At 37.4% G+C, this 27,182-nt stretch overlaps 2 protein-coding genes and 1 long non-coding RNA gene across 3 annotated transcripts in view; 1 reads left to right on the top strand and 2 right to left on the bottom strand.

Moving 5' to 3' along the window:
* Window positions 1-27,182, top strand: part of LOC139123507 (DDB1- and CUL4-associated factor 1-like) — a 103,957-nt gene that overhangs the window by 16,667 nt on the left and 60,108 nt on the right. The gene's annotated exons all lie outside the window — the stretch shown is intronic.
* Window positions 5,147-14,290, bottom strand: LOC139123510 (tripartite motif-containing protein 2-like). The gene is made up of 2 exons (XM_070689675.1): window positions 10,987-14,290; window positions 5,147-6,382 (listed from the first exon to the last, which is right to left on the bottom strand). Exon 1 carries the CDS (start codon window positions 13,952-13,954, stop codon window positions 13,001-13,003), a length of 954 nt encoding a protein of 317 aa, XP_070545776.1. The 5' UTR covers window positions 13,955-14,290; the 3' UTR covers window positions 5,147-6,382; window positions 10,987-13,000.
* On the bottom strand, window positions 16,715-17,207 carry LOC139123991 (uncharacterized). The gene is made up of 2 exons (XR_011549819.1): window positions 17,154-17,207; window positions 16,715-16,945 (listed from the first exon to the last, which is right to left on the bottom strand). It is a non-coding gene; the product is annotated as an uncharacterized lncRNA (long non-coding RNA).

Genomic DNA, 27,182 nt, shown 5'->3' with positions numbered 1-27,182 from the left:
TGTTTTGGAATGTTTTCAACTGTACACTTTGACATAGATACATCAGATTTCAGTATTCCCAGAATTCCATGTTCGCAGAATTCATCATGTGGTGTGAATATAAAGTCGTCATGTTCAGCTTTCTCTGTAGTTTCCATGGTAATCAGTTGCTTGATGCGAGTGCCAACATCGACCTTTGTGGAGAGAAGTTGAGCTGCATTTCCAAGAAGCATCAGTGTCTCTATGTAATTGCTTGCACTCTTAATGTTACCATGTTTTAATTCCATCTCATCAATATCAGCAGCTGCTCTTTTAATTTTCATTTTATAATTGTTTTTCAGTTCATCTATCAGTCTCTGCTCTTCTCTCTTTATTTTCTTGATGATTTCTTCTGCTTTCATTCTCACCTTCCTTTCTTCTCTGCTGCACTGCTCTGTAAGATCAGTGTGTATCTGCTTGGCAAGGGTTTTGTTCCTTTCAGCTTCCTGTTCTTTCACTTTCAGTTTGTCAACCATGGCTTTCAATTCTGTAAGATACTCATCTGCTGCATCTTTCAAGTCTCTGTGTACATGTTCTGGTATGCGATGTTTGACTATGGTGCAGTTTGTACAGACAGGTACCTGACAGGTTTCACAGTAGAATTCAATTTTGTTCTCTGTGTGGACACTGCAATATTCCACTGCTTGAAGTGGTACCGGACTGGTTGACTTAGCTGTTTCATATTCTCCAATAGTCATTAGTTGATGTTTCCGTGTAAGGGGCAAATTTTTGTGTACTTTAACACAACTGTTACAAAGATAATATTGGCACTCCATACACCTGTGAGTTGCTCTATTCTCTTGGCATCCTTCACAGTTGATCTCAGTTCCCTGCATGGATTTTAGTCTTTGCTTGAATATCTCAATCAGATTGCTCATAAAGAAGTTGCCCTTTATCTCTGGCACTCCTCCAACAGGAAGCTGATATTGCTGTCGACATTCTGGACAGTTTAGAGATCCAGTCTTCTCAACCAGTGTGACTAAACACTGTTCACAGAATGTATGCAGACATGGTAGAATTTTAGGAGACTTGAACTGCTCCAGACAGATGGTACAACACAGGAAATCTTCGCCAATTTCTTCCAAAACTTTGCGTTCGGAAGCAACAGCCATTATGCATACATGTACGGGTGTAAATGACCAACCTCAGACAGGTACAAAGCTGACAAGGCCCCTCGGCATGATATTTTAGATAAGTTTATTGGTGTCATGTGACCGATGAATGGCTATAGTTCTTAACTTATGCAAATTTTACATTAACACTGTTGTATAAGTTAGGGAGTTCTGGATGACCTACTTTGTCACATGAGCTACTCCGTTGAACACTGATATGTGACAGAGATCAGAGGTCATTTTCTTAACAATACCAGTGTTTTTGCTAAGGTTGGGAAACATTGGTTAATGATTTGGGAACCGTGGTAACATTTCTGCTGTCCCCTAATCTGATTGCATTGATATACCAAGGGGAACCCTGGTAAAATGACTGGGGAACCCTGGTAACATTTACTGGGTACCCGCCTTTACACAAACACTGAATACTGTTAAGCACCTTTTATATGGTGTGATTTGAGCTGAATGAAAAAATGTGTGATACCTACGGATGGTACAGATGTCTATTGATCTTTGTACAGTCATGGTTTGGTCAAGTTCTATTTTTCTTGCTGAGTGAAATTACTCCTCTACTAAATGAAACAGAGATTAAGTTGTATGGGTCTTGAAAGTGAAAGATTTTAAATTTTGCTCAAACTTTCGTCAAGAAAACTTTCAACCCTTGTCTTTTAAAATCGTGAATAAACAGCAGGGGCCCTGCACAGGGGTCACTGCACAGATTATGATATATCAGAGAAATGATATACTCTAAATTTTACCAATATTTAAAATTCAAAATGGCTGCTGTTTTTGTGTAACAGTAACTCTAGGAAAAATTTGAAATTTTGATATTTATAAAAATAAGAGGGCTTAATTTTTTATACTCGAAGAGCTGCAATGTGAGCCTTTAGAAGTGGTAGACTGGAAATGAAGTTTTCTGAAAAATTACAGTCATAAAATCTGCACCAGAGGCACAGTGTATCTTTAAACAGTAGGAAGAAAAATGATGAAGTGCTGTGATTTATATCAGTTAACATCATACTTAGAGCTTACCATATTCCAGATATCTGCTGAGCATATTTTTCTAACGTATACCTGTACTCATTCGTTTACAATTGCGTGACACTAAACTTTTCCACTTTCAAAATGTTTGTACGAGTATGATTGTTCATGTAGCCCATTTTGAATATCTAAATTATGACCAAAAGTTAACACATTCAATACAAATTTTGAGGATTAAAATTTCATGATCTTGTTTCCTGCAAGTGAACTATGTTGAACTCAAATTTTCCTCGACAAATGTGTTGCATGGTTATCCATATCATAAAGAATTCATCAGTTTCTTTAATAGACAGTCTACATGTATGTGTCTATGTATTTCTGAACATGTCTGTTCCTTTTCTAGTGTGTGTCTAAGTATGTATGTACGTATGTATGTTTGTATGTATGTATGTATGTGTGTGTGTGTATGTATGTGTATGCATATATATATACCAGTATATATATATATATATATATATATATATATATATATATATATATATATATATATATATATATATATATATATATATATATATATATATATAAACAGTATGTATGTATGTATGTATATGTGTATTTGCCTGTAGTCTGTATGTACATAAAATTGAAATGTACCGGTATGTATATATGCACGTGTTTGTGTTTAGTTTTAGTCAGTCTATATAGTGGATATGTATGTACCAGTGTGCCCTCTTGACTTACATGTGTGTATAACATTTTGTAATTCTTTCAATTGATTTACAACTTTCTTGAAATTTCGATTGTCACTCTTAACCCTTTCACCCCATTTCCAAATACACTGGTCCACTCTCCAGGGTTCATACACTCCTGGAATTTAAAATCCCTCCTGAAAACTCGTTTTAACTCCTGGAAAATCAAAATTTACTCCCTTAAACCCCTGGAAAATTGCTAGTTATGATTGCAACAGTTGAGAACAGCTGGATTGTAAAAGCGAACGTCAAAAAGTGTAATTGTAGAACATCAAAGATCAAAGTTTTGCGACAGGGGATGAGACCTCCTAAAAAAATTGGAGAGCGTATGATAGTGTGTCTTTTTTGTCGTAAAAGTTGTACTCTTGCACCATGTGGTGTATGCCATTATCCACAGTTTCGCATGTACTGTACAGTGGCAATAAGTAGGCGTAAGTCGCTAGTTCCGGCTTGGGTTATTGAAACTTAAAGCTTGTGTAGGTCATCAATAACAGTAATGCCTCCTGGAAAGTGTTTATTCAGTGACCTTTGGTTGAAACAACCCAAGTAAAGGTAGGATGGCTTGAGTGGGCCCAAGATAAATTCTCAACAAGATGCAAACTTTGTGAAAAGACTTACGATGTATTAAACATGGCACAGTCGCATGTGAACCAATACACACAACTTGATTTTAAACTTTCAGTGAAAGTTGGAGGGAGTTGAGGGATGCACTTGACCAAGCATGCTATGCCAAGGTGCCATGGAATTGCATAGTCTTTCACAAGTACTGTATTAATCAGTACAAGCACCCATGCTTTGGCAAGTAGTTGACCCCAACTTTCAGTGAAAATTTCAAATTGAGGTGATGTTCGGACAAGTGCCGACACCCAAATTTCATTTGTCAGAAATAAACAACACATTTTCATCTGGTTAAATATTGCTTCTCTACTGTTTAGCCAATTACGGTATGTCTGTTACTTCGTCATTTCAATAATATTTGTTCTGAGCGTTTCTCAGAATTACATCCTGCAATAATTGAAGGACAACACTGAATAATTGAAATCCTGCCTATAAGATTTGCCAAACTCAATTCTGATGCATAGTTGACATTTGTAAAGCCCCAAATCTGTAAAGCACTGTTTCTATCTTAAGTCTCATTAAAAACATCAATATTAGTCTTGTCAGAAATGCTGTGCCATTCCTCTCAGGAATGACTAATGACTTTTAATTTATTCTGTGAATCAGAGAAAAACTAGAATGAATCTGAAACTTTCCCTTTTGTTTGTTTTTGTAAAATCACAGTGAAGCAATATCACTATAGTGGCTTGTGAGGTTCCTTGGTGATACTGATAGTACTATTATTATAACATCAGTGCTTGCTGAAATACAAAATTTGTTTGACCACAACTTAAAAACTTGTACCTCTTTCACCCCATTTTCCAATTCACTGGTCCTCACTGACTTTTGTTATCATGGTGGTCAAAGGGTTCACATAGAGCAAGACAAATTTTTCTGACAAGATGATCTAGATTATCAAAAATGACCCTGTAGGTTGCCACATATCCTGAATAACTTTCCTTTGAAGAATCTTAGCCTTTGATCAAGTTCATCATCCAGTGTTGGGGGGTGGGGGGGGATTTGGGATAGCGATTTGGGATTAGGGGTTTATTTAGTTGTAATCAAGGGGAACCATAAAATATTATGTAAATTCAAGTTATGCAAATCAAGGATTTTCAAGGTTCACAGTTGACGGTGAACTTGTGCAGATCAAATATGCAGTCTCTTAGTTCTTTGCTCTCTTCCATCTAGTAAGTGTGTAATATATTAGAAGGCCACTTCATTCATTTAAGTTCAAACACCGTTTAATATAGATCTTGAGACAAAGGCTATTTTATAGCTTATTGACCTTTAGCGCACAACTTTCTGTAGACTTTATCCCTTTCACCACCATGGTTTGTCCCAAATCCATTGTTTTCTATGGTAAAGTTGGACCTGTACACAGGGAACTGGGGGTGAAAGGGTTAAGCTAGCCTGTCACTTTTCTGTGGCTGGGCATATGGGGTAGTGCCCGTTACGTCAACCATGTGATGTCACATCATAGACAGCAATCACAGTGGGTTGCCATCATCGTACTCTGTGTATGTCAATATCGCAAGATCTCATAGAGGGGACTTGTACTGCATCCATCCATGTTTAGGGATTTTGTTAAAGTGAGATGGGATTCATCCAATGGTGTACTCTGTAGGAAATACTGATCAGCACAACCAAATTACTCTGAAATACACATAATATGATGCATGCCGTATGGAAGGATATAATTCTGCTTAATTCCAGTCAAAATAGGTTTGGAAGCAATGAGTATGAACCAATTATATACAGTGATACAGAAACACAATGATATCACAATATCAAAAATGATTTTTGTTTCACAATATGTGTATACAAGATAGACTAGAAATCTAAATGTCTGCAGTTACATGAATTTAAAGCAGAAATATTAAATTTGGATTGAATTCAGATATGGAATTAAGTCACTGATGTACAAATCAAGCAAAATTTCAGAATGTAGAGAAATACACAGTAGTATTTTTTAAAACAATAAAAAAAATATATTCGGAACCAAGTTGACCATTTATACTGTGATTTCTGCATAAGGATTTAATGAAGTTGGTGTGTGCCTTGAAAGTGAGAAATGTAGACTTTTGCTCAAACCTCTCACCAAATCAAAAATCAAAATCATGAGTCACCATGCAAAGTTTGGTTCTAGAGACTCAAATTACCTAACATTTACCTTTATTTTAGAGTTAAAATGGTCGCCATCCCTGTGTTTAATCTATATAGGTAAAAGTAAAACTTCAAATTTTGAAAAACTAAGATAATGAAATATTTTCTCACGCACAAGGCTTTAAAATGAGCCCAAACAAGTGGTAGAGCAGAAAAATATTGAAAAATGTTCAGAATCTGAATATCCGTCCCCAAGGTGCATACTACCTTAAGATGACATGTAAACACATTACACCACATTAGACCAGTACACTTTTTTTCAACTGATAAACCATTAAAATAGTCTGAGTATTGTGCAAGTCATTTCTTGGTTGTTTACATCTCATACACTGAATTCTAGTGTACAGAATCCTAAAAAAAATATTTGTATGAAATATTTTCAGTATAGATGCTTTAAAATTACTGTCTGTGTATTTATGAAATATAACTCCATATAAAATGTTGAGAATTGAGTCATGGAAATAAAAGACCGTCATTGACTTTAAACCCTTTCACCACAATGGTTTAGCCCTAACCCCATTGTTATCAATTGTAAGTGTGGATCTGTTTACATGGGATTAAATATTGAAATAATATTTAATTCAATGATTTTAAATAATTCAATATGTTAAATACAAAATAAGGCCTCACACCTAACCGTCACCTCTCACGGTCATAAAAAAATGTCTTCCCTTGTCAACAGCACTGTAGTAAAGAAAAAATCATTTACACACATATCATGACTGCCGTTCACTTCACAAAAAAACCACCATTTACAGACTAGGAGCCAGCCCCGCTTTCTGTATCATGGTTCAAACATGGTTAAACATGGTTGAAACATGTTTAGACATGGTCAATAACCATGTTTGAACATGGTCTTGACCATGGTCAAACATGATTGACCATAGTTGGGCAATGGCACCACGTCCAGACCATGGTCAAACATTGGTAGTCTGAGACCATGGTCAAGCTAAAACATGCTGACCATGGTTGAGATTTGGCCATGATATCATGGTCAATCATGGTTTGATTGGGACAGAACAGACCGTGATTAACCATGGTCAAAGTCCATGCTTAATGTGTGGCCATGGTTTACCATGATTAATCATGGTTGAATTGGCCAGCATGATCATGTTAGACCATGCTCAAACATGGTCCTACACACGAGAGAAATTGTGTGACCATGACCAAACATGGTTGAACATGATGGCAGAACCATGATTAACCATGGTCAAACAATGCAAGGTATTGTTGCCATGGTGTATTCTAATTAACATTTACATTACTATGCAGAAACATGTTATAGCTGTCACTTTCGCCATGTTTACACTCTAGCTGACATTACTAATTCTTGTGCTTATATCAGTTCTTCACACTGTTGACATTGATTGGTATAAACACTCTCACACATTCACACACAAGATGAAAACTTACCAAGATTTTTTTTTGTTAAATTCCTACCTTACATTTATTGCTGGTGGAAATGCTAAATGACACAAAACAAAGGATGTCAAAATTTAATGATGGTTCTTTCACAAGATATCTGAGTCCAAGGCATCTTTCAAACGAGGTCGTTGGCATATCTGAGCATGTCCTTGGAAGTTACTTTTGATCCAGTTGATTGTTCCATCTCTGGGTGTGAACTTCTCTTAAATTACTGTCCATTTACTGCAGAGAGAACTAAACAAACAGAAAAATACAAAAAAGACATGATTAATAATGCAATCACATACACAAGTTTATACAATATCAGGAGAACAATCTGTTACAGCAACTGCCTGGGCATAGCATTACGGTTTGTGACAAATATCATAAAATGCAATTCAGGTTATACTTACACTCCCATAGTTGGCTTTAAAGACCATTTTTGGCTTGTGTCAGATTGGTGTTTAAATTGTCATCTGTATTTCCTTATCTCAGCATCTGTTGCACCACCACAAAAATAACCTATGACAGATCCAGCTACAGATCAAATATGGAATAAAAAGAAATGTGAACGAAAAAAGTCATCAAGTAACCATTTTGGTGACTTTGATGCATGTACATGCAAATGAAAACTAGTTTCCTAGCAACATATATTTATGAAGAAAAATTACTTTTGGATGGGGGGGGAGGGGGACAAATACTTCACTGCATCTGAATTCTGGTAAACAGTTATACAAAGATATGACCAAAAAATTGTAATGTAAATGTAATGTAAGATTTCATGTAAAACTTCAACGGAAATATTATTAATTAAATCAATTATTTGTGGGTTATACTGTAATAAGATGCTGAATTTCCAAAACACCTAGTAAGTCTTTAAGTTAGAGACATTCATAAAGACATGACTGAAATTATGTTTTGCTTTGAAATATTAAATCTGGGCAAGTGCCCCTCTAAACTGTGTCTAAGTTCGAGAACTTAAAAATTTGTTATGAAACAATTCCTACTTGTATGTTTCTTCTTAGTTGTATGTCTTCAACAGAAGTAAATGTTTGTATAATTGAGCAAAAATTTCATCCTGGTTAAGGCACGAAGTATGTGGATATAATATCAACATGTAGGAAACCGTAACTCCGCTTCGTTGTGTACACTCTGTATGCAGCTACGTTCACGAGTCACCTATTTACGGTAAACTAATGGAATTCATTCGCACAATTGAAGTGTGTTACTTGAGAATAACATCGATAAAAGACACCAAAAATTACGTAGGCAATTTAAAGAGAATGCACATTGGAAATTACTTACCGATATGATCGCTTTGATTATAATCCACGCCACGTCCACGGGGAGTGATACTAATGATGGTTACCATTGTGCAACGCCACATTTCTCTGCACGTTGATCATGGCGACAATGACATTAACGCACCATAAACATCGCCTACCGGTTTAGATACATAACTGACACTTACTTACGTTGCCGTCACGATGACGTTCAACGGCAATTTTACGTTAAATTCTGTAAAAATGATGATGAAAAACAGCGGAGTTTCACTCGGCAATTCAAGAGGCGCAACTGCCGTATTTCTAATCAGATTTACCGCTAAGATATGACCTGTGACGTTTTGCCAATCTGGCCAATCATAACGAAGTCTTCACCGGATCTATGATGTCACCAGGCGTGATGCAGTACAAAGTCCATACGATCGCGTTCGCTGTGCAGCATGAAAACAGCTGAGCTCTACCGCATTTGAAATGCAAACGGATAGAAAATTCATCAAAAACACGTACTCTCGACTACCCAAGCAATACAAAGGCAATTATTACGATGATCGGACTGGAGTGATGGGCACCAACGGGCAGTAATTTGTACGCGGAATTTGTAGGACCTATAGCGTAGCATAGCAGCAGGCTGTTCACAGGTATTCATTTACCCTCACTCACAAAAACCTATAGTTAAAACGTACATCGTATTTCCGGGTTTACATCCATAAGTTGGCGATTCAGTAATGGGCGATCAAAGTCAAATGATGGTGTCGAAATGATTGTCAATGTAGCCTAGATAGTTGAGTCATTGAAAGTGAAAAAGCAATGCAATGTTCATTTTTATTGCGGACGTGTTTTGCTCCTATCGCTATCGACATAGGCATATATAGGCGGCAACTATTTTGCAGTCGGCTTTTCTATATCAAAACTTACACTAGAACATCAGTCTCTTCGAGGACAGCGGCAGATTTTCATTGCTGCCATGAATTTAATTTGGAATTTTGTAGTGGCTTGATTTATCGTTTTAGCAAAGTTTTTATGGGACCTTTCCTGCCATATTATAGTATACAGCACAGTCCCTCCTAGCTGCAGTACAGTAGCTCGAGGTTTTGCCTGGGATTTGGGTCGGACGGCAAACCGTCCGACCCAAATACCCAGGCAAAACCTCGAGCTACTGTACTGCAGCTACCGTCCGACCCAAATACCCAGGCAAAACCTCGAGCTACTGTACTGCAGCTAAGTCCCTCCGTGACCCTGGGACTGTGTGTAACGCTGCCCGGTAACTCTAACGGAAAATTATTCTCTTTCATTGCTGAAATATTTTGTAACCTTCTGAAATTGTTTGGACACGTGGCACAAGCTATGTAATCAAATTATTCAGCGGTTTGTGTGAAACAAAGTTTAGAAGACGATCGACATGTCTGGCATGCCCGAGTACAAAAGTAATGAATTACAACGGACGATTCTATTGGCTCTTGCAATACCGACTACTACGTGACGACCTTTCTATCCGCCAATGAAAACGTGTGTACTTACTGCCCGCTCTGATTAGCTCCATTCAAAATGGCCGGTCGCAAGGTCAAATCGCAGTACGATTTCAGGTTTTTGAAGCGTACCAAGGAACAAGAGAAATGTAAATACGTGGATTCAAACGGTTTTCAAAGGCAATGGCCTGATTTTTCTCACAAAAACTTCCCGATTTATTAAAGTTCGAATTTTAGTAGGTCCACGTGAGTTGCAATGCCAATCATATGCATCACACCAGCTGATCACAAGGTCAAACCGTCAAGTGATTTGCACAGTATAAACTATAATGCCAGGCCATCACGTATTTTAGGAAATGATAGATTATATTCATACAAATTGCAGTTGTCATTCTCAAAAATTTCAATTTGATTTTCAATAAAGGGAAAGTGGTTTCACGTTTCACCTACTTTGTCCTGTATGTGTTTGTGTGTGTTTTGTGTCTGTTGTTTTGGCTGTTAGTGTGAAAATTAACAACTTGTTTGTCAATTAAGCCATTGCAAGCATTGTAATAAAGGAAAAATTTTCGTTACGAAGCAAAAAAATTTTCCCTGGTAATCTTTTCATGCATGTACAACTATTAACTTTTGATAATCTAAATATAGACTAGGCTCAGCTTTTGAAATTTCACAACATATTGCTAGTTATATTTTAAAAAGTAACTTGAGAAAACTACATGTATCTAACAAACATATAATCATAGCCAATTTGATGATCATTGAAAATTAAGCTGACATGACTATGATGAAACAACTGTGACAGTTAAATTTTTCCTTGAACATGTTCAAACATGGTCACCATTGTCAAGTTGTCTGCTAATAATGATGACAATGGTCAATCAGCAGTACCATGGTCAATTTTGGCAATGATCACAGAAAATTTGGCTGTGATCATGTTCAAACATGGTCACCATTGTCAATTTTGGCAATGGTCGCACAAATATTTGCTGTGATCATGTTCAAACATGGTCAACATGGTCAATTTTGGCAATGGTCACACAAATGTTTGCTGTGACCATGTTCAAACATGGTCACCATTGCCATTTTTGGCAATGGTCACTCAAGTCTTTGACACCATGGTCAGTTACCATTGTCATATCATCGACAACCACGGTTGATCATGGTTGTCGATGAAAAACCATGGTACCATGGTTTACACGACAGCGGGGACTTAGTACTGTAATCGACAAAAACTCACACAATTTTGTGAAACAGTGGAACAATATGTTTTCATGAATGTATGGAAACTAAGAAAACACTGAAACTTGTTTAATTTTACACAAAGAGCAATTTAACATTAAATTGATGACTATTTTACATTACTTTTTAAAATCTTTTTAAAAAGACTGTTATTTCAGCTATAAAGAAGGATTCTTTTGTGATATTTTCAAGTTGTAAAATTATGAAAAGATGTGAATTAGCGGCTCTAGTCTTTCTGGTTTGTCAACAATAATATCGTTCCTGGTGTGTTGTGTTTGCATTACATGTACTTTTGTGTACTTTTTGTAAAAGCATATTTTACAGAGAAAAGAAAAAAAATAAAAAAGATGTCAAAAATTGCAACTTCTATTACTTTTGTGTCAAAGAAAGCATTTTTGAAGATAAATAATAAAGGTAGCATTTCTTAATATTCCTTGACATCCCTCAACATAGAGAAATCGTACCCCATTATCTTAAAACTGAATTAAGTAAAGTACAGGGAGTTACGCTTATCAAATAGTTGATGGAAAGAAAATTGCTTTCCAGTTTCAAGAATGAAAATATTCGTAAGGTGTCTCAAGCTGATTTATGTTTTGTCTACAAATACATTGCAATGTAGTGAAATTACATCGGAAAAAGCTAAAGTGACGATCAAATGTAAAATGGTTCTCTTTGTTTCACAACAAAGGAGTTCCATTCAGCTGCAAATGTTTAAAAGTAATAAATGACTGTTCATTAGTTGAGTGAAACTCCTACATGTATGTAAACAGATGTTGATAAATGTATACTTTCAGTATGTCATAAATTAGTCTTTTATCTCTGTTTTACATGTGTGAAATTTTTATAATGAGTTAAAGTGCAGCAAAATTTATTTTGATAATGATACAGGCCTAGGGAAAAAATGATGCAATATTCAGCAAATATTATCATGTGTAGCTTTCAATTAAAAGGCACAATTTAAATGTCAGTTTTCTTTATCATTGAATTTAACCAAAAACTATCAACAAATCACAATTTGGCTCAATTGATAGTGATGTTTATCACTGTAAAAACACTTTAATGCAGTGAGTGTTCCTATCTGCCAACAACAACCCTGCAAGGTACATCATCTGTCAGTGCTATACCATTGGGGCAGTTCAGCCCATCACTATCACCATCAATACGACAAACAAACTTACCGGTAATCTCAAACTTCAGTACACTACTAGGGACCACAGTAGTAACGTAGACATATTTATCATTGTCAATTGCTATTCCTGTTGGATTTCTCATCTTACCATCCCCACTCTGACAATCAAAGGAATGCAAATATTGGTCATCTGCATTGAATACCTGGATACGCTGGTTAAAATAGTCTGCTACAAATACCATTCCAGTGCTTGAAATGATTACATCCCAGGGCCACTTGAATTGCCCTTTCCCCTTACCTTCTGACCCAAATGATCTAAGGTATTTACCATGTTGTGTATAAACCCTGACACATTGTCCACTCTTGTCTGTAACATAGACATTGCCATCTACAGGACTAATCCCAATACCACATGGATCTTTCAACTCATTTTGTCCAAAGTATCTGATGACATGTCCATTCTCATCACTGACAACTACTTGCTTATTGTTGTCATCTAAACTATAGTGTGTATTATCACTTGATATAGCTATATCACGTGGTGTGAAAGGCTTCTTAAACTGTTTGAATTCCAAAATCTTCTTAAATTTTCCTTCTCTGCTTGTTATCTGCAACCTATTATTGTCTCTGTCAGCAGTGACAATGTCTCTGTCTTTGTTTATGGCCACACCATAGGGATAGCTGTACTGTCCCTCAGCACTTCCTTGACTGCCAATGGTCTTCACCAATCCTTTGATGACAGGTATGATGACAGGACAGCCTGGTATTGGTTGATCTCCTATTGTCATGGTAACTTGATATTTTCCATCCAATTGTCCAGCCACTGTAACTCTGTGTGTACCATCTCTGTTATCAGCTACATTGATGTCTTCCCATGATGCATCAGGTTTCTTACCTTGGCTTTCACTTGTTGTATTGGGATGACTTGTTTTCCTGTAGAATCTCTGGTTGTGATCAGTAGGTCTGCAGAGTCACCTTTCCAGAGTTGTTTTGGAATGTTTTCAACTGTACACTTGGAAAACCACACATCAGATTTCAGTATTCCCAGAATTCCATATTCATGGAAATCATCAAGTCGCATGAATGTAAAGTCCTCGACTTGAAAGTTTGGGTTAGTTTCCATAGTAATCAGTTGTTTGATACGAGTGCCAACATTGCCCTTTGCGGAGAGAAGTTGACCAGCATTCCCATGATGCATCAGTGTATCTATGTAACTGCATGCACTCTTAATGTTACCATGTTTTAATTCCATCTCATCAATATCAGCAGCTGCTCTTTTAATTTTCATTTTGTAATTGTTTTTCAGTTCATCTATCAGTCTCTGCTCTTCTCTCTTTATTTTCTTGATGATTTCTTCTGCTTTCATTCTCACCTTCCTTTCTTCTCTGCTGCACTGCTCTGTAAGATCAGTGTGTATCTGCTTGGCCAGGGTTTTGTTCTTTTCAGCTTCCTGTTCTTTCACTTTCAGTTTGTCAACCATGGCTTTCAATTCTGTAAGATACTCATCTGCTGCATCTTTCAAGTCTGTGTGTACATGTTGTGGTATGCGGTGTTTGACTATGGTGCAGTTTGTACAGACAGGTACCTGACAGGTTTCACAGTAGAATTCAATTTTGTTTTCAGTGTGGACACTGCAGTATTCTACTGCTTTTAGTGTTACTGGATTGGTTGATTTTGCTGTTTTATATTCTCCAATAGTTATCAGTTGATGTTTCCGTGTAAGTGGCAAATTTCTGTGTACTTTAACACAACTGTTACAAAGATAATATTGCACTCCACACACCTGTGAGTGGCTGTATTCTCTTGGCATCCTTCACACTTGATCTCAGTTCCCTGCATAGATTCCAGTCGTTGCTTGAATATTTCAATCAGATTGCTCATAAGAAGTTGCCTTTTATCGCTGGCACTCCTCCAACAGGAAGCTGATATTGCTGTCGACATTCTGGACAGTTTAGAGATCCAGTCTTCTCAACCAGTGTGACTAAACACTGCTCACAGAATGTATGCAGACATGGTAGAATTTTAGGAGACTTGAACTGCTCCAGACAGATGGTACAACACAGGAAATCTTCACCAATTTCTTCCAAAACTTTGCGTTCAGAAGCAGCAGCCATTGTGCATAGGTGTGTTCAGTGAACCAACCTGAGACAGGTACAGAGCTACTAGTAGATAAGGCCCTCAACATGATATTCAGATAAGGTTCATGGTGTCATGTGACCGATAATGTTAAGTTCTTAACTTATGCAAATTTTACAATAACACTGTTGTATAACTTAGGGAGTTCTGGATGACCTACTTTGTCACATGAGCCACTCTTTTGAACGCCCATGTGTGACAGAGATCAGAGTCATATTCTTAACAATACCTGGTGTTTTTGCTAAGATTGGGAAACTTGGTAAATGATTTGGGAACCGTGGTAACATTTCTACGGTTCCCTAATCTGATTGTATTGATATACCATGGGGAACCATGGTAAAATAACTGGGGAACCCTGGTAACATTCACCGGGTACTGGCCTTAACAAAAACACTGAATCACCTTTATATGGTGTAATTTGAGCTCAATTAATATAAATGTGTGATACCTATGGACTGTACAGGTGTCTATTGATCTTTGTACAGTCTTGGTTTGGTCAAGTACTATTATTTCTTGGTGAGTGAAATTACTTTTCTACTAAATGAAACAGAGATTAAAGTTGTATTGCCTCGAAAGTGAAAGATTAGGACTTTTGCTCAAACTTTCAAAATCGTGAATAAACAGCAGGGGTCACTGCACAGATTGCGATATATCACACAAACGATATACTCTAAACACGTAACTGTATCACGCCAAATGAGTCAATCGACTCTGCCGATACGGCTATGTAATTGGCCCATATATGATTTCAGAGGACAAGTGTAGCTCAATGGACAACACAGTGACCCGGGCGTTTAAACTCCTCACGCAGAAGAGCAGAAACCGGAAGAAATGGTATGTGCACGACTTTAGAAATCGCCAGAAAATTGCTTTCTTTTAGATCGCACACTCATTTTACATGTTGAACATGAGAGCCCCATTCATGTCCTTCCCAAGTGGTCTGGATTTTTACTCATTTGCGGTGAGACGATCATTTTATGTGCGGTAGGAAAAAATGTATCACCGGCCATGTCTTGGCGTTGGTGGCCATTGAGTCACATCCCATGGGGAAGTATATGTATAGGGAGTAGTGGTACTGCTGTCACATGTTGATATGTTGCATGAGCTGTTCAGTTAATCATTTCATTCTTTTTCCAATATGCTGTAACAGTTGTCTCTTACACTCACACACACACACACACACGCACACAAACATTTTATATATATATATATATTATATATATATATATATATATATATATATATATATAATATATATATATATATATATATATATATATATATATATATATATATATATATATATATGCGCAGGTGTATACATTGTTTGTTATTTATTTGCGTTTGTTATTTATTCAACGTTCTATGATATTGTTTGTTTGTTTGCTTATTTGTTTGTTTGTCTGAAGTTTTGCTTTTATTTATTAATGTATTTGTATGCTTATTTATATGTTTATTCATATGTTTGTTTGTTTTTGTTGTTTATTTATTTGTTTGTTTGTTTGTTGTTTGCTCATTTATTTGTCTTTCCCTTGCTCCCTGGCATAATTGAAATCCTGCCCATAAGATTTGCTAAACTCAATTATGAGGCATACACATGTAGTTGACACTTGCCTAAAATATGTGAAGAACTGCTTCTACCTGAAGTCTCGTTAAAGAAATCAATATCAGTCTTGTCAGTAACACTTTGCCATTACTCTCAGGTTAAACCCGTGACATGTACTTTATTCTGTGAATCAGAGAAAACTAGAAAGAATCTGAAACTGTCCCTTTTGTTTTGTTTATGTAAAATCACAGTGGAGCAATATCACAGCGTGGGTTGTCAAGTCCTGGTGATATTAATAGTAGTTATTATCATATCAGTACTTACTAAAATAAAATTTGTTTGAAGGCAAATTAAAATACGTCTCAAAAAAAAACTTGTACCATTTTCATCCTATTTTCCAATTCACTGGTCCAAACTGACTGTGTTATCATGGTGGTCAAAGGGTCCCTTACGAAAATTAAAGCCTTGCGGCGAACAGTTCTGGTAAAGTCTTCATAATTGCCCGGTAAGTTTACCACAACATGTTGTGGTAAGCTTACGCATAGCTTGAGATTTTCGCATGTTGATGGATTTTGCGGCGCACATATTGTGGTATGCTTACCACGACACTCATGCATGTCCTGGTATCTTTGCCACAAAAGTTTAGGCTTTGCAGAATTTTTTTGCGGTATACTTGCCACAAACAGGATTTACGGTACACATACCGCTATTGAAGCTGACCCTATGGGTAGCCCCACCCCCAGTAGCATACCCCTACCCTTCACACTTTGCCACTACCACTCACACTCACACTGTAGCTACTCATTCTTGTGCTCATGTAAGTTTTCAGAATGTAGCCACAGGTACAAACACTCACACACATTCACAAACAAAAGAAAATCTTACCAGGTTTTCATTGAATTCCTACCTTACATTTATTGCAGATGGAAATGCTAACAAATGACTCAAAACAAAAGAAATCACAAGTTCATCAACAGTTCTTTCACAGGATATCTCCCTTAATCCATGGCATCTTCATAACAAAGTGTTGGCATATCCAACGATATAGTGGGAACAGTTACTTTTGATCCAGTTGATTGTTCAGTGTCTTGGTTTACTTTCTGTAGACTACAGAAAGGGCTAAAACAAAAAAAAGAAAAACAAGAAAAGAAACATTAATGCAATCACATATACTAGCACAGTACAGTAGACAAAATGCCAAGAGAACAATCTGCCAGTCAGTATGTAATTGCAACTGCCTTGACATACCTTTCATAATGAGTCTTGCACATATCATGAAATGGAATCCAGGTCACTAAATTGTAAAGATATTTCAAACGGTACTTACACTTATATATTTGCCTTGGCAAGCTTGGTTACTCTTTTGGGACCAATGTGGGTTATGAGATTGGTGATGTAGAGTTGTATCAGCATTGCTTTTCTCAGCATCCGTTGCCACAAAGACATGTCGTCACTTCCAGCTACAAATAAGAAAATGCAATGGAATAAAAAGGAATGTAAAGGAAAAAGTCCCAGCGATTATGTTTGGTGATTTTGACTACATGTGACATGAAAACTAGTTTACTACTATATCTGTGAATCTAAATTACTTTTAGATGGGGGGGGGGGGGGGGGGGGGGGACAACGCTACCAGTGATCCACAGCTACAGAAAGATAACTGAAAATATTGTATGCATGTTTTGTGTTGTAAGATTTCATGTAGAACTTCAATGAAATATTGTAAATCAATCATTGATTTGGATTTCGCCTTACAATATGCCAGCAAAATATTTACGGGTAACGTTGAACAAATGTCAAAATACATTAATGAAGATTTCAAAAGAAACTAAAGTGTCAAAGACAGAGACGTCCAGCATCGTCCAGCATGATCTTATACATAGACGTATACCAAATTTCATGACATGAAACACGTGTACAAACCAGGTCAGAGTTTAAGAACTTAATTCTTACCTAACTATTCCTAAATGTATTGTTTTTCATTGTTTTATATCGTACATCGAGGGAAATTTGTATACATATAAGCAAAAGTTTCACCCTGGGTACAGTCCCCGAGGGACTGTGCCTTCGCCAAAGTGTCGAAGTATGTATTCCCCAGACATAGACACTATCAATACATCGGTATGAAAAGATAAAGGCCACTCCTTTCACACTGTTCACTCAACGTTCAACCTCGGGAGTAATTCAGACAATTGGACAGTGTTACTCGAGAATTGCACAGAACAAAAACAGATAAAATTCGATGTTACGTTGCAGAGAAGGGTACTCGAAAATTTACTTACCGAAATTCAAACGATCGCCTTGATCCTCAGCTCGGCCAGCTCAGGGTGTTATCATGATTATAAGAATGGTGACCATTGTTCACAAGCCGATCTCCACACGCCGATCGTGACGACGATGACATGAAAATTAACGCGTCTTGAACATTGCCTATAGGTTGTACATTCATAGCTAGGGTATACGAAGCTGTCAAGGTGATGTCCAACGGCAAATTTCAGTGAAATTTTGTCAAAAGTCGAGTGAAAAAACAGCGACAATGCATTCAGCAATTCAAAAGGGTCGTAACTGCCTTTCTGATATCAGATTTGCCGCTGAGATTTGACCTGTGACACGCCAATCTGACCAATCACAACGAAGTATTCACATGATCTATGATGTCATCAGGCGTGATACTATGACTTCCGATACAAAGTCCTTGCAATCGCGATCGCTGTACACGTACGTAACATAGGAATCGTAGTGGAAGTTTTGTTAGAAGTAATTCATTCAAAGGTAATTCACTGATAACTTACAGCTTTTGACGGACTATATCCAAGCAAAAGTGTATTGACAGCACCAGTGGCTATGACCCAACACTAAGCCCCACACTATGTAGGCCCTATTACATAGCAGTTAGCACAGCAGTGCCAGTGGCGCCTCGATCGCGGGGCTAACCGTGCAAACCCTTCATAGGCACTATACTAGCACTATTTTATAGTGTGCCTTCCCTGAGATACGGGACTTTAATTTCGATAAAAAACTGTGTTCTATACGACAGGCGTGAGATACAAAAAATCCAACATACCAGTTCAACAATTTCTTAGATTTTTGTTCGGGCCCGTTTCTCTGGAGACACGTACGTACGTGTCCATGGCAGGTTGAGTGAGATGTCAATCATTTGTACAGTGGATGGCAATACGACTTATAATTCCCTTGTCTTTCTAAGTCGGCGATATAGTAACTTATACCATACCTACCTCCATGCTTATACTGATCATATGATGGCTTCGGAAAATAATTGTCGAAAGACACAAATAGAATGAGTGTTTTCTCCGACCGCGGTGACTGACATGCTCTGTCCGCTATTACCCAAACTGTGGCAAAGTTCTTTTCCTTCATGGATTACGGCCGATTTTCGAGAGATTTTCGTTGCTGCCATGAAATTGATGAATTTAACATTGAATTATCGTGCAGATCATTGGCTCAAAATGTTTCCCGATGGACAGGGAAAAATGGTTTCATGGGATTTTTGTGGCTGCCTACAGTGTAGGCCTATGTATGAAACAACATTGTTATCAACAGAATACCCGTCTTTATTAGATCAACTTCGTCACTTTTCTCGCCTCGATCACACCATAGGGCCTATAGCTGCTAAATCGCTCAAATTAAGCTATTTTGGCAATCCAGCGATCCCGCACCTTTACATATGTGCTATTGTTGATGTAATCTGGATTCGTAAAATCTTGTCACTGTGTATAGAAGTATCATTTGGAGAGTCAGGTACTTTTGTATGTGAATTTCCTAATTTCTTGGAAACTGACTAAGATTTGTCCTACAAATATGTATTCACGTTTTAACATCCCCATTTTGAAAAATCAATAAATATACTATTTTGTTATTAAATTTAGAGTGCAAACATGTATATTCTTTATTCATGCATATGATATACGGTACATCTACAGAAGCCAGCTGGGCACACACGTTCATTTGGCTGCCCTGTAACCGTGCAGCCTTGAATTCTTACACATGATTCTGCACAGTCTGTGCTGTGTGACCATTGTATTTACGTAAAGCCTTCAATGGCAAACATACCACAAAGCAATCTGCAACTTTGTTTACTTCAGTCTTGTGGTAGACATACCAAGAGAAAGATTGCTAATCACCACAAGTGCACCACTAGTGGTGACTATCGGCGCAGGATGGATAGAGTGTTGTGGCACACAAAAGTATGCGTGGTATGTTTACCCAGAGCTTGCAGCATGTTTACCACAAAAAATCTGTTTTCGTACGGGGTTACAACACAACAAGACAAAAATTTTTCTGACAAGATGATCTAGATTTTCAAAACTGACCAAGTAGGTTGCACATATCATCCATAACTTTCCTCGGAGAATGCTTTGCCTTTGACCTAGTTCATCACCCAGTGTTCATTCTAGGTTTCTTTCATGGGATGGGGATGGCGTGGGGGATACGGGTTGAGGTTTGGCGTTATTTAGTTCTAATCAAGGGGGGACAATAAACAATTATGAAATTTCAAGTTATGGAAATCAAGGTTTTTCAGGGTACATGAATAAGGAAATTTAAGTCATAGTGCAGATCAAATATCTTATCAAACAGTGACCTGTTTCTTGTTTAATATATTAGAAGCCTACACAAATCAATCACACTTCATTCATACAAGAAATTTTAATCAAATTCAGGTATGGAATGACAAATCAAGGAAAATTTCAGAGTGGAATAAAATGCACAGAAAGTTGCTTTTTCAAAGGGAAAAAAGCTCCAACACTTAGTATTAATCTCAGGAAATATTTTCCTTTCATTGCAAAATGCAGTAATTATGATGATGTTGCCGGCAAAAAGATGATGAAATTTTTCACCAAGGTCAACAATGTTTACACTTTAATGAAAAGGTGTGATTTAACATCTCTGGTTCTTCAACTCTTGGCAAAAATTGATTTGTCAGCGTTAATATTGCTCAACATTGTTCCTGATGTTTGTGCATTACTGTTTGTGTAAGCACATTTTACAGAGAAGAGATAAATAATGAAAAAAAATGTAAAATTGCAACTTCCATTACCTATATGTAAAAGAAAGCATTTTTGAAGATAAATAAGAAAGGTAGCATTTCTGAATATTTCCCTGACATCCCTCAACCTAGAGAAATCGTACCCATTTATCCAACAACTGAATAGAGTAAAAGTACAGAGAGTCATACATTTTTGTCAAATAGTTGATGAAAAGAAATGTTAATGTTTCAAGAATAAATTATTTGTAGAGTGTCTCAGACTGATTCATCTTTTATCCACAAGTACATTGCAATGTAGTGAAATAACATCGGAAAAATTTAAAGTGATGATCAAGTGTAAAACTGTTCTCTGTGTTTCACAACAAAGGAGTTCCATTCAACTGTTACAGTAAATGTTTAACAGTAATAAACAACTGTTTAAAGGTTCAGTGAAACTCCTATAAACAGATATTGATAAGTATATGCTTTCAGTGTTTCTCTGTTTACACATGTGAAGTTTATGATAAGAAGAAGCTTAAATCCATACTGACATGATAAATACAGTAAAATTTATATTGATGGTGATATAGGCAAAAAATGATACAATATTCAAAAATTATTCAAGATTAGCCTTCAATCATAAAAACAATGTCACCTGTTCTGTATCTTTGAATTTGACTAATATTAATCAACAAATCACAATTTGATACAATTGTGATGTTATCACTGTACAAACATTTTGATGCTGTATTTGTCTCTGTCAGCCACAACAACCGTGCAAGGTACATCATCTGTCAGTGCTATACCAGTGGGGCATTTCAGCCCATCACTATCACTATCAATACGACAAACAAACTTACCACTACTCTCAAACTTCAGTATGCTGTTATCAGCATTTACATAAACATAGTGATCATTTTCAATTGCTATTCCCCTGGGACATCTCATCTCACCATCCCCACTCTGTCAATCAAAGGAATACAAATACTGGTCATCTGCATTGAATACCTGGATATGCTGGTTATTGTAGTCTGCTACAAATACCATTCCAGTAGTTGCTATGACTACACCCCAGGGCAAATTGAATTGCCCTTGACCGTTACCTCCTGACCCAAATGATCTAAGATATTTGCCATGCTGTGTATAAACCCTGACACACTTTCCACCATAGTCTGTCACATAGACATTGCCATCTACAGGACTAATCCCAATAACAAATGGATTTTTCAACTCATTTTGTCCAAAGCATCTGATGACATGTCCATTCTCATCACTGACAACTACTTGATTATTGTTATCATCTAAACTATAGTGTGTATTGTTATGTGATATAGCTATATCACGGGGTGTGAAAGGCTTTTCAAACTGTTCCAATTCCAAAATTTTCTTAAACGTTCCTTCTCTGCTAGTAATCTGCAACCTATTATTGCTATAATCTGCAGTTACAATGTCTCTGTCTTTGTTTATGGCCACACTCCAGGGTTTGTTGTACTGTCCCTCAGCACTTCCTTTACTGCCAATGGTCTTTGCCAATCCTTTGAAGACAGGTATGATGACAGGACAGCCTGGTATTGGTTGATCTCCTATTGTCATGGTAACTTGATATTTTCCATCCAATTTTCCAACCACTGTAACTCTGTGTGTACCATCTCTATTATCAGCTACATTGATGTCTTCCCATGATGCATCAGGTTTTCTTACCTTGACTTTCACTTGTTGTTTTGGGATGACTTGTTTTCCTGTGGAATCTCTGGTTGTGATCAGTAGGTCTGCAGAGTCACCTTTCAGGAGTTGTTTTGGAATATTTTCAATGGTACATTTTGACATACACACATCAAATTTGAGAATTCCCAGAATTCCATATTCACAGAAGTCATGTTGTGTGAGTATGCAGTCCTCAAGTTCAAAGTTTGGTTTAGATTCCGTGGTGATTAGTTGATTGATACGAGTGCCAACATCAGCCTTTGTGGAGATAAGTTGAGCAGCATTCCCATGATGCATCAGTGTCTCTATGTAACTGCATGCACTCTTAATGTTACCATGTTTTAATTCCATCTCATCAATATCAGCAGCTGCTCTTTTGATTTTCATTTTGTAATTGTTTTTCAGTTCATCTATCAGTTTCTGCTCTTCTCTCTTTATTTTCTTGATGATTTCTTCTGCTTTCATTCTCACCTTCCTTTCTTCTCTGCTGCACTGCTCTGTAAGATCAGTGTGTATCTGCTTGGCCAGGGTTTTGTTCTTTTCAGCTTCCTGTTCTTTCACTTTCAGTTTGTCAACCATGGCTTTCAATTCTGTAAGATACTCATCTGCTGCATCTTTCAAGTCTCTGTGTACATGTTCTGGTATGCGATGTTTGACTATGGTGCAGTTTGTACAGACAGGTACCTGACAGGTTTCACAGTAGAATTCAATTTTGTTCTCAGTATGAACACTGCAATATTCCACTGCTTGAAGTGTTACTGGACTGGTTGACTTTGCTGTTTCATATTCTCCAATGGTCATTAGTTGATGTTTCCGTGTAAGTGGCAATTTCTGTGTCTTAACACAGGTGTTACAAAGATAATATCTGCACTCCACACACCTGTGAGTTGCTGGATTATCTTGAACACCTGTACACTTGATATCAGCTCCTTTCATAGACTCCATGCGTTGCTTGAATATCTCAATCAGATTGCTCATAAAGAAGTTGTCTTTAATTGCTGGCACTCCTCCAACAGGAAGCTGATATTGCTGTCGACATTCTGGAAAGTTTAGAGGTCCAGTCTTCTCAACCAGTGTGACTAAACACTGCTCACAGAATGTATGCAGACATGGTAGAATTTTAGGAGACTTGAACTGCTCTAGACAGATGGTACAACACAGGAAATCTTCACCAATTTCTTCTAAAACTTTTTGTCCAGAAGCAGCAGCCATTGTGCATAGGTGTGTCAGTAAAACTTCAGAGAGGTAGAGAGCTGTTAGCAGATAAGGCCCCTCAGCAGGATAATGCAGATTAGGTACGTGGTGTCATACAACTAATAGATGGTTAAAGTTCTGAACAAATCCAACTATAACATTAAAAATGTATTTTAACCTAGCTTCTTTATCATTTGATGATCTATTTCTTTTGAATGCATGTGTTACAGAGTTCATTTTCACACCTGTACACAGTTCAAGATATTAATCAACAGCTTTGATTTGAGATGATTCGAACTGAATAGATAAAATTGATTCTTAAACTGTTTGTAGCTGTCAACCCTTGTACAGTCATTTAGTTAGATTGAGTTGATATGGTACAAGTTGAACTTAATAAATAATAATAGATTCCTAAACTGTATAGCTATTGACCCTTGTACAGTCATGGTCAGGTTCAGTTGATATGACCCATGATGAAGTTGTACAGTCATGGTTTGGTTCAGTCGATTTGCTTTCAGAGTGAAATTACTCCTCTACTGAATGAAACCGAGATTACAGTTGTATGTGCCTACCCTTACCAAACATACAGATCTACATTGAGCTGCCTGGAGGCTGTTGCAGATCTGCACAACTGGCTATATCAGATAACTTGCAGGTTTCTGCACTTTGTCTGATTTTGTGCATACATAATTAGCTTTGAGCTGCAAATAGCAGCTCGTGGAAAATGATATGCAGTTCATTGGCAGCTCACAGCAGATCACTAGCAGGTACATGACAGCTGAAATGCAGCCCATGACTTTATTTGACCTGCAGACATATAGAAGTCCACTTATTTACTTACAACAGCTCATAGCAGACCACTTGCAGACATATATCACAGCTCAAAGTGGACATTGCTCATTCACCATTATCATACTACTTGTAATAGGTCACATTTTATTTGTACATACAAAAATATATTTATTTCTATTTATGTCATGCTCACTTCAATGGCTCACAACAATACAACACAACCAGCTGGAGATCCTCATCACCCTATTAATAAATTACACAACTCATGAGTTACAAAACCTGTGAACTGGCCCACAAGTAAGTGAAAAAAGATAACACCTGATGTAGGATGATGAAAACACTACTTTATTACAAAAGGTCCTGGGGAAAAATTGCATTGAAAAACACCTGACATCACTTCTTGGCCTTTTGGCCAGAGGTCCATACAGATAAAGTATGGCATAAACCTTCACCTCAGATTGCCTCCGTATCACCGCTAGATCGCCTCCATATCGTTTCCGACATGGCCTCATTATCGCTGTCGCCTCAATTTGTTTATTTTCTATATCGTTTCATTACCGCTTCCGTATCAGCCTTGCATCGCCGCTGCATCGTATCAAGTCAATTTCATGGTCCCAATTGGCCACGGCATATTCACTCAAAAATGCAACAGCAAAGTTGCCGTCTTCGGAAATTTCGCCGCCTGGCATTGCCGATGTTTTTGAGAGAAAAGGTATACAAAATGAAAGATCAAATACATGTGTCCGACATTGTCCATTCATGAAATGTTGCTTCAACACACAAAAATGGGAACAAAGTTGAAACATATTGCGATGATAATTCGCTACTTTTGCAAATTGCTTTTATTTGATATGAAGTTTGTATACCGTTTTATTTGTGAACATTTTTGTAACAAGATAGCACTCTGCCAGGGACAGACATTACAAGTGAAAGTCGCGTTCGGGCAACTGCAACTGAAACACCAGTACCGGTTGTCCGATGAGACAAGTGTCAAAAAATGACGTGGGACAACTTTTCCGTGGACTAGAAACCCAGAAATGTGCGGTACTGTATGCGATGACCCTCTTGACTGAAATTAGTATTTTTACACGTAAATACATGTACGTCCGTGAAAGCGCACCAGAAAAACCTGGCCGTACAAAGTAAGGAGAATTGCTAAAATAATAACTGCAGTGTATCATATACTAGTTTAACACATAGGGTAATGCCGCCATGAATTCTCCTAATACTTTACACAGTGACCTTTAAACCCGATTGACGTAAATAAATTATGACGTAGAAGGAAGTCCGTGACCTTTAGTCACAACACATTGATAACAGTCTGATAGCGGGAACTTCCAAGTGTTTCAATAATTGCTACGCAATTCATACTATAGAGTTACACTCCGCAACCAATTATCCATCAAAAATAAAATTAATTTTAGGCAAACTATCACACTGTGCGAATATGGTATAAATCTGAGTAGGCCTAAATATGTCACGCCGTGCCGATCGCTCGAAATCACGTACCCACATCATCCGAGACGTTCGAATTCATGATTATTAACCGATCATTTACCTTCAACTAGATGAAATCTTGTCTATATTCTCAATTTTTGCTGACTTTTGACGAAATGACATCGATTTTTCATGCTCATATCCGATGTCTTTGAGTTCTGTGCAGCCAAGCAGAAATTGAGTTGATCGACATGGCCGCGACCTTGTGTCGACCCCCAGTGAAAATGTACTCTGATTTTTAGTCCCCACGGACACCGTCCGGGGACTTATAGGTTTGGTCATGTCCGTGCGTGCGTGCGTGCGTGCGTGCGTGCGTGCGTGCGTCGTGCGTGCGTCCGTCCGTTCACGCAGATATCTCAGAGATGCCTGGAGCGATTTCATTCAAACTTGGTACAAGGATTACTCCTTATGTCATACAGATGCACGTCGATTTGTTTTGTGATACAATCCAATATGGCCGCCAGGCGGCCATTTTATTACGATTTTTTCATGTACAGAGCCATAACTCAGGCATGTTCCAACCGATTTTATTCAAAGTTGGTACAAGGACATTGACCATGTCTAGATGATGCACGTCAATTTGTTTTGTGATACGATCCAATATGGCTGCCAGGCGGCCATTTTATTACGATTTTTTCATGTACAGAGCCATTACTCAGGCATGTTTCAACCGATTTTATTCAAAGTTGGTACAAGCTTATTGACAAATGTCATAGCTGTGCACGGCAATTTGTTTTGTGATACGATCCAAAATGGCCGCCAGGCGGCCATTTTATTACGATTTTTTCATGTACAGAGCCATTACTCAGGCATGTTTCGACTGATTTATTCAAAGTTGGTACAAGGACATTGACCTATGTCATACATATGCACGTCAATCTGTTTTGTGATACGATCCAATATGGCCGCCAGGCGGCCATTTTATTACGATTTTTTCATGTACAGAGCCATTTCTCAGGCATATCCGCATGTTTCGACCGATTTTATTCAAAGTTGGTACAAGGACATCGACCAATGTCATAGCTATGCACATCAATTTGTTTTGTGATGCGATCCAATATGGCCACTGTGCGACCATTTTGTTACGATTTTTTCATGTCCTGAACCATAACTCAGACATGTATCAAGCGAATTCATTCAAAAGTATTTTTATCACAGACCTAATGAAGAGGACTCTATCCTCTTTGA

The sequence above is a fragment of the Ptychodera flava genome (assembly GCF_041260155.1).
Source record: "Ptychodera flava strain L36383 chromosome 23 unlocalized genomic scaffold, AS_Pfla_20210202 Scaffold_23__1_contigs__length_28996876_pilon, whole genome shotgun sequence".
NCBI lineage: Eukaryota > Metazoa > Hemichordata > Enteropneusta > Ptychoderidae > Ptychodera > Ptychodera flava.
Note: the sequence above shows the minus strand (reverse complement) of the source record. Positions and strands in the feature narration are given on the sequence as shown.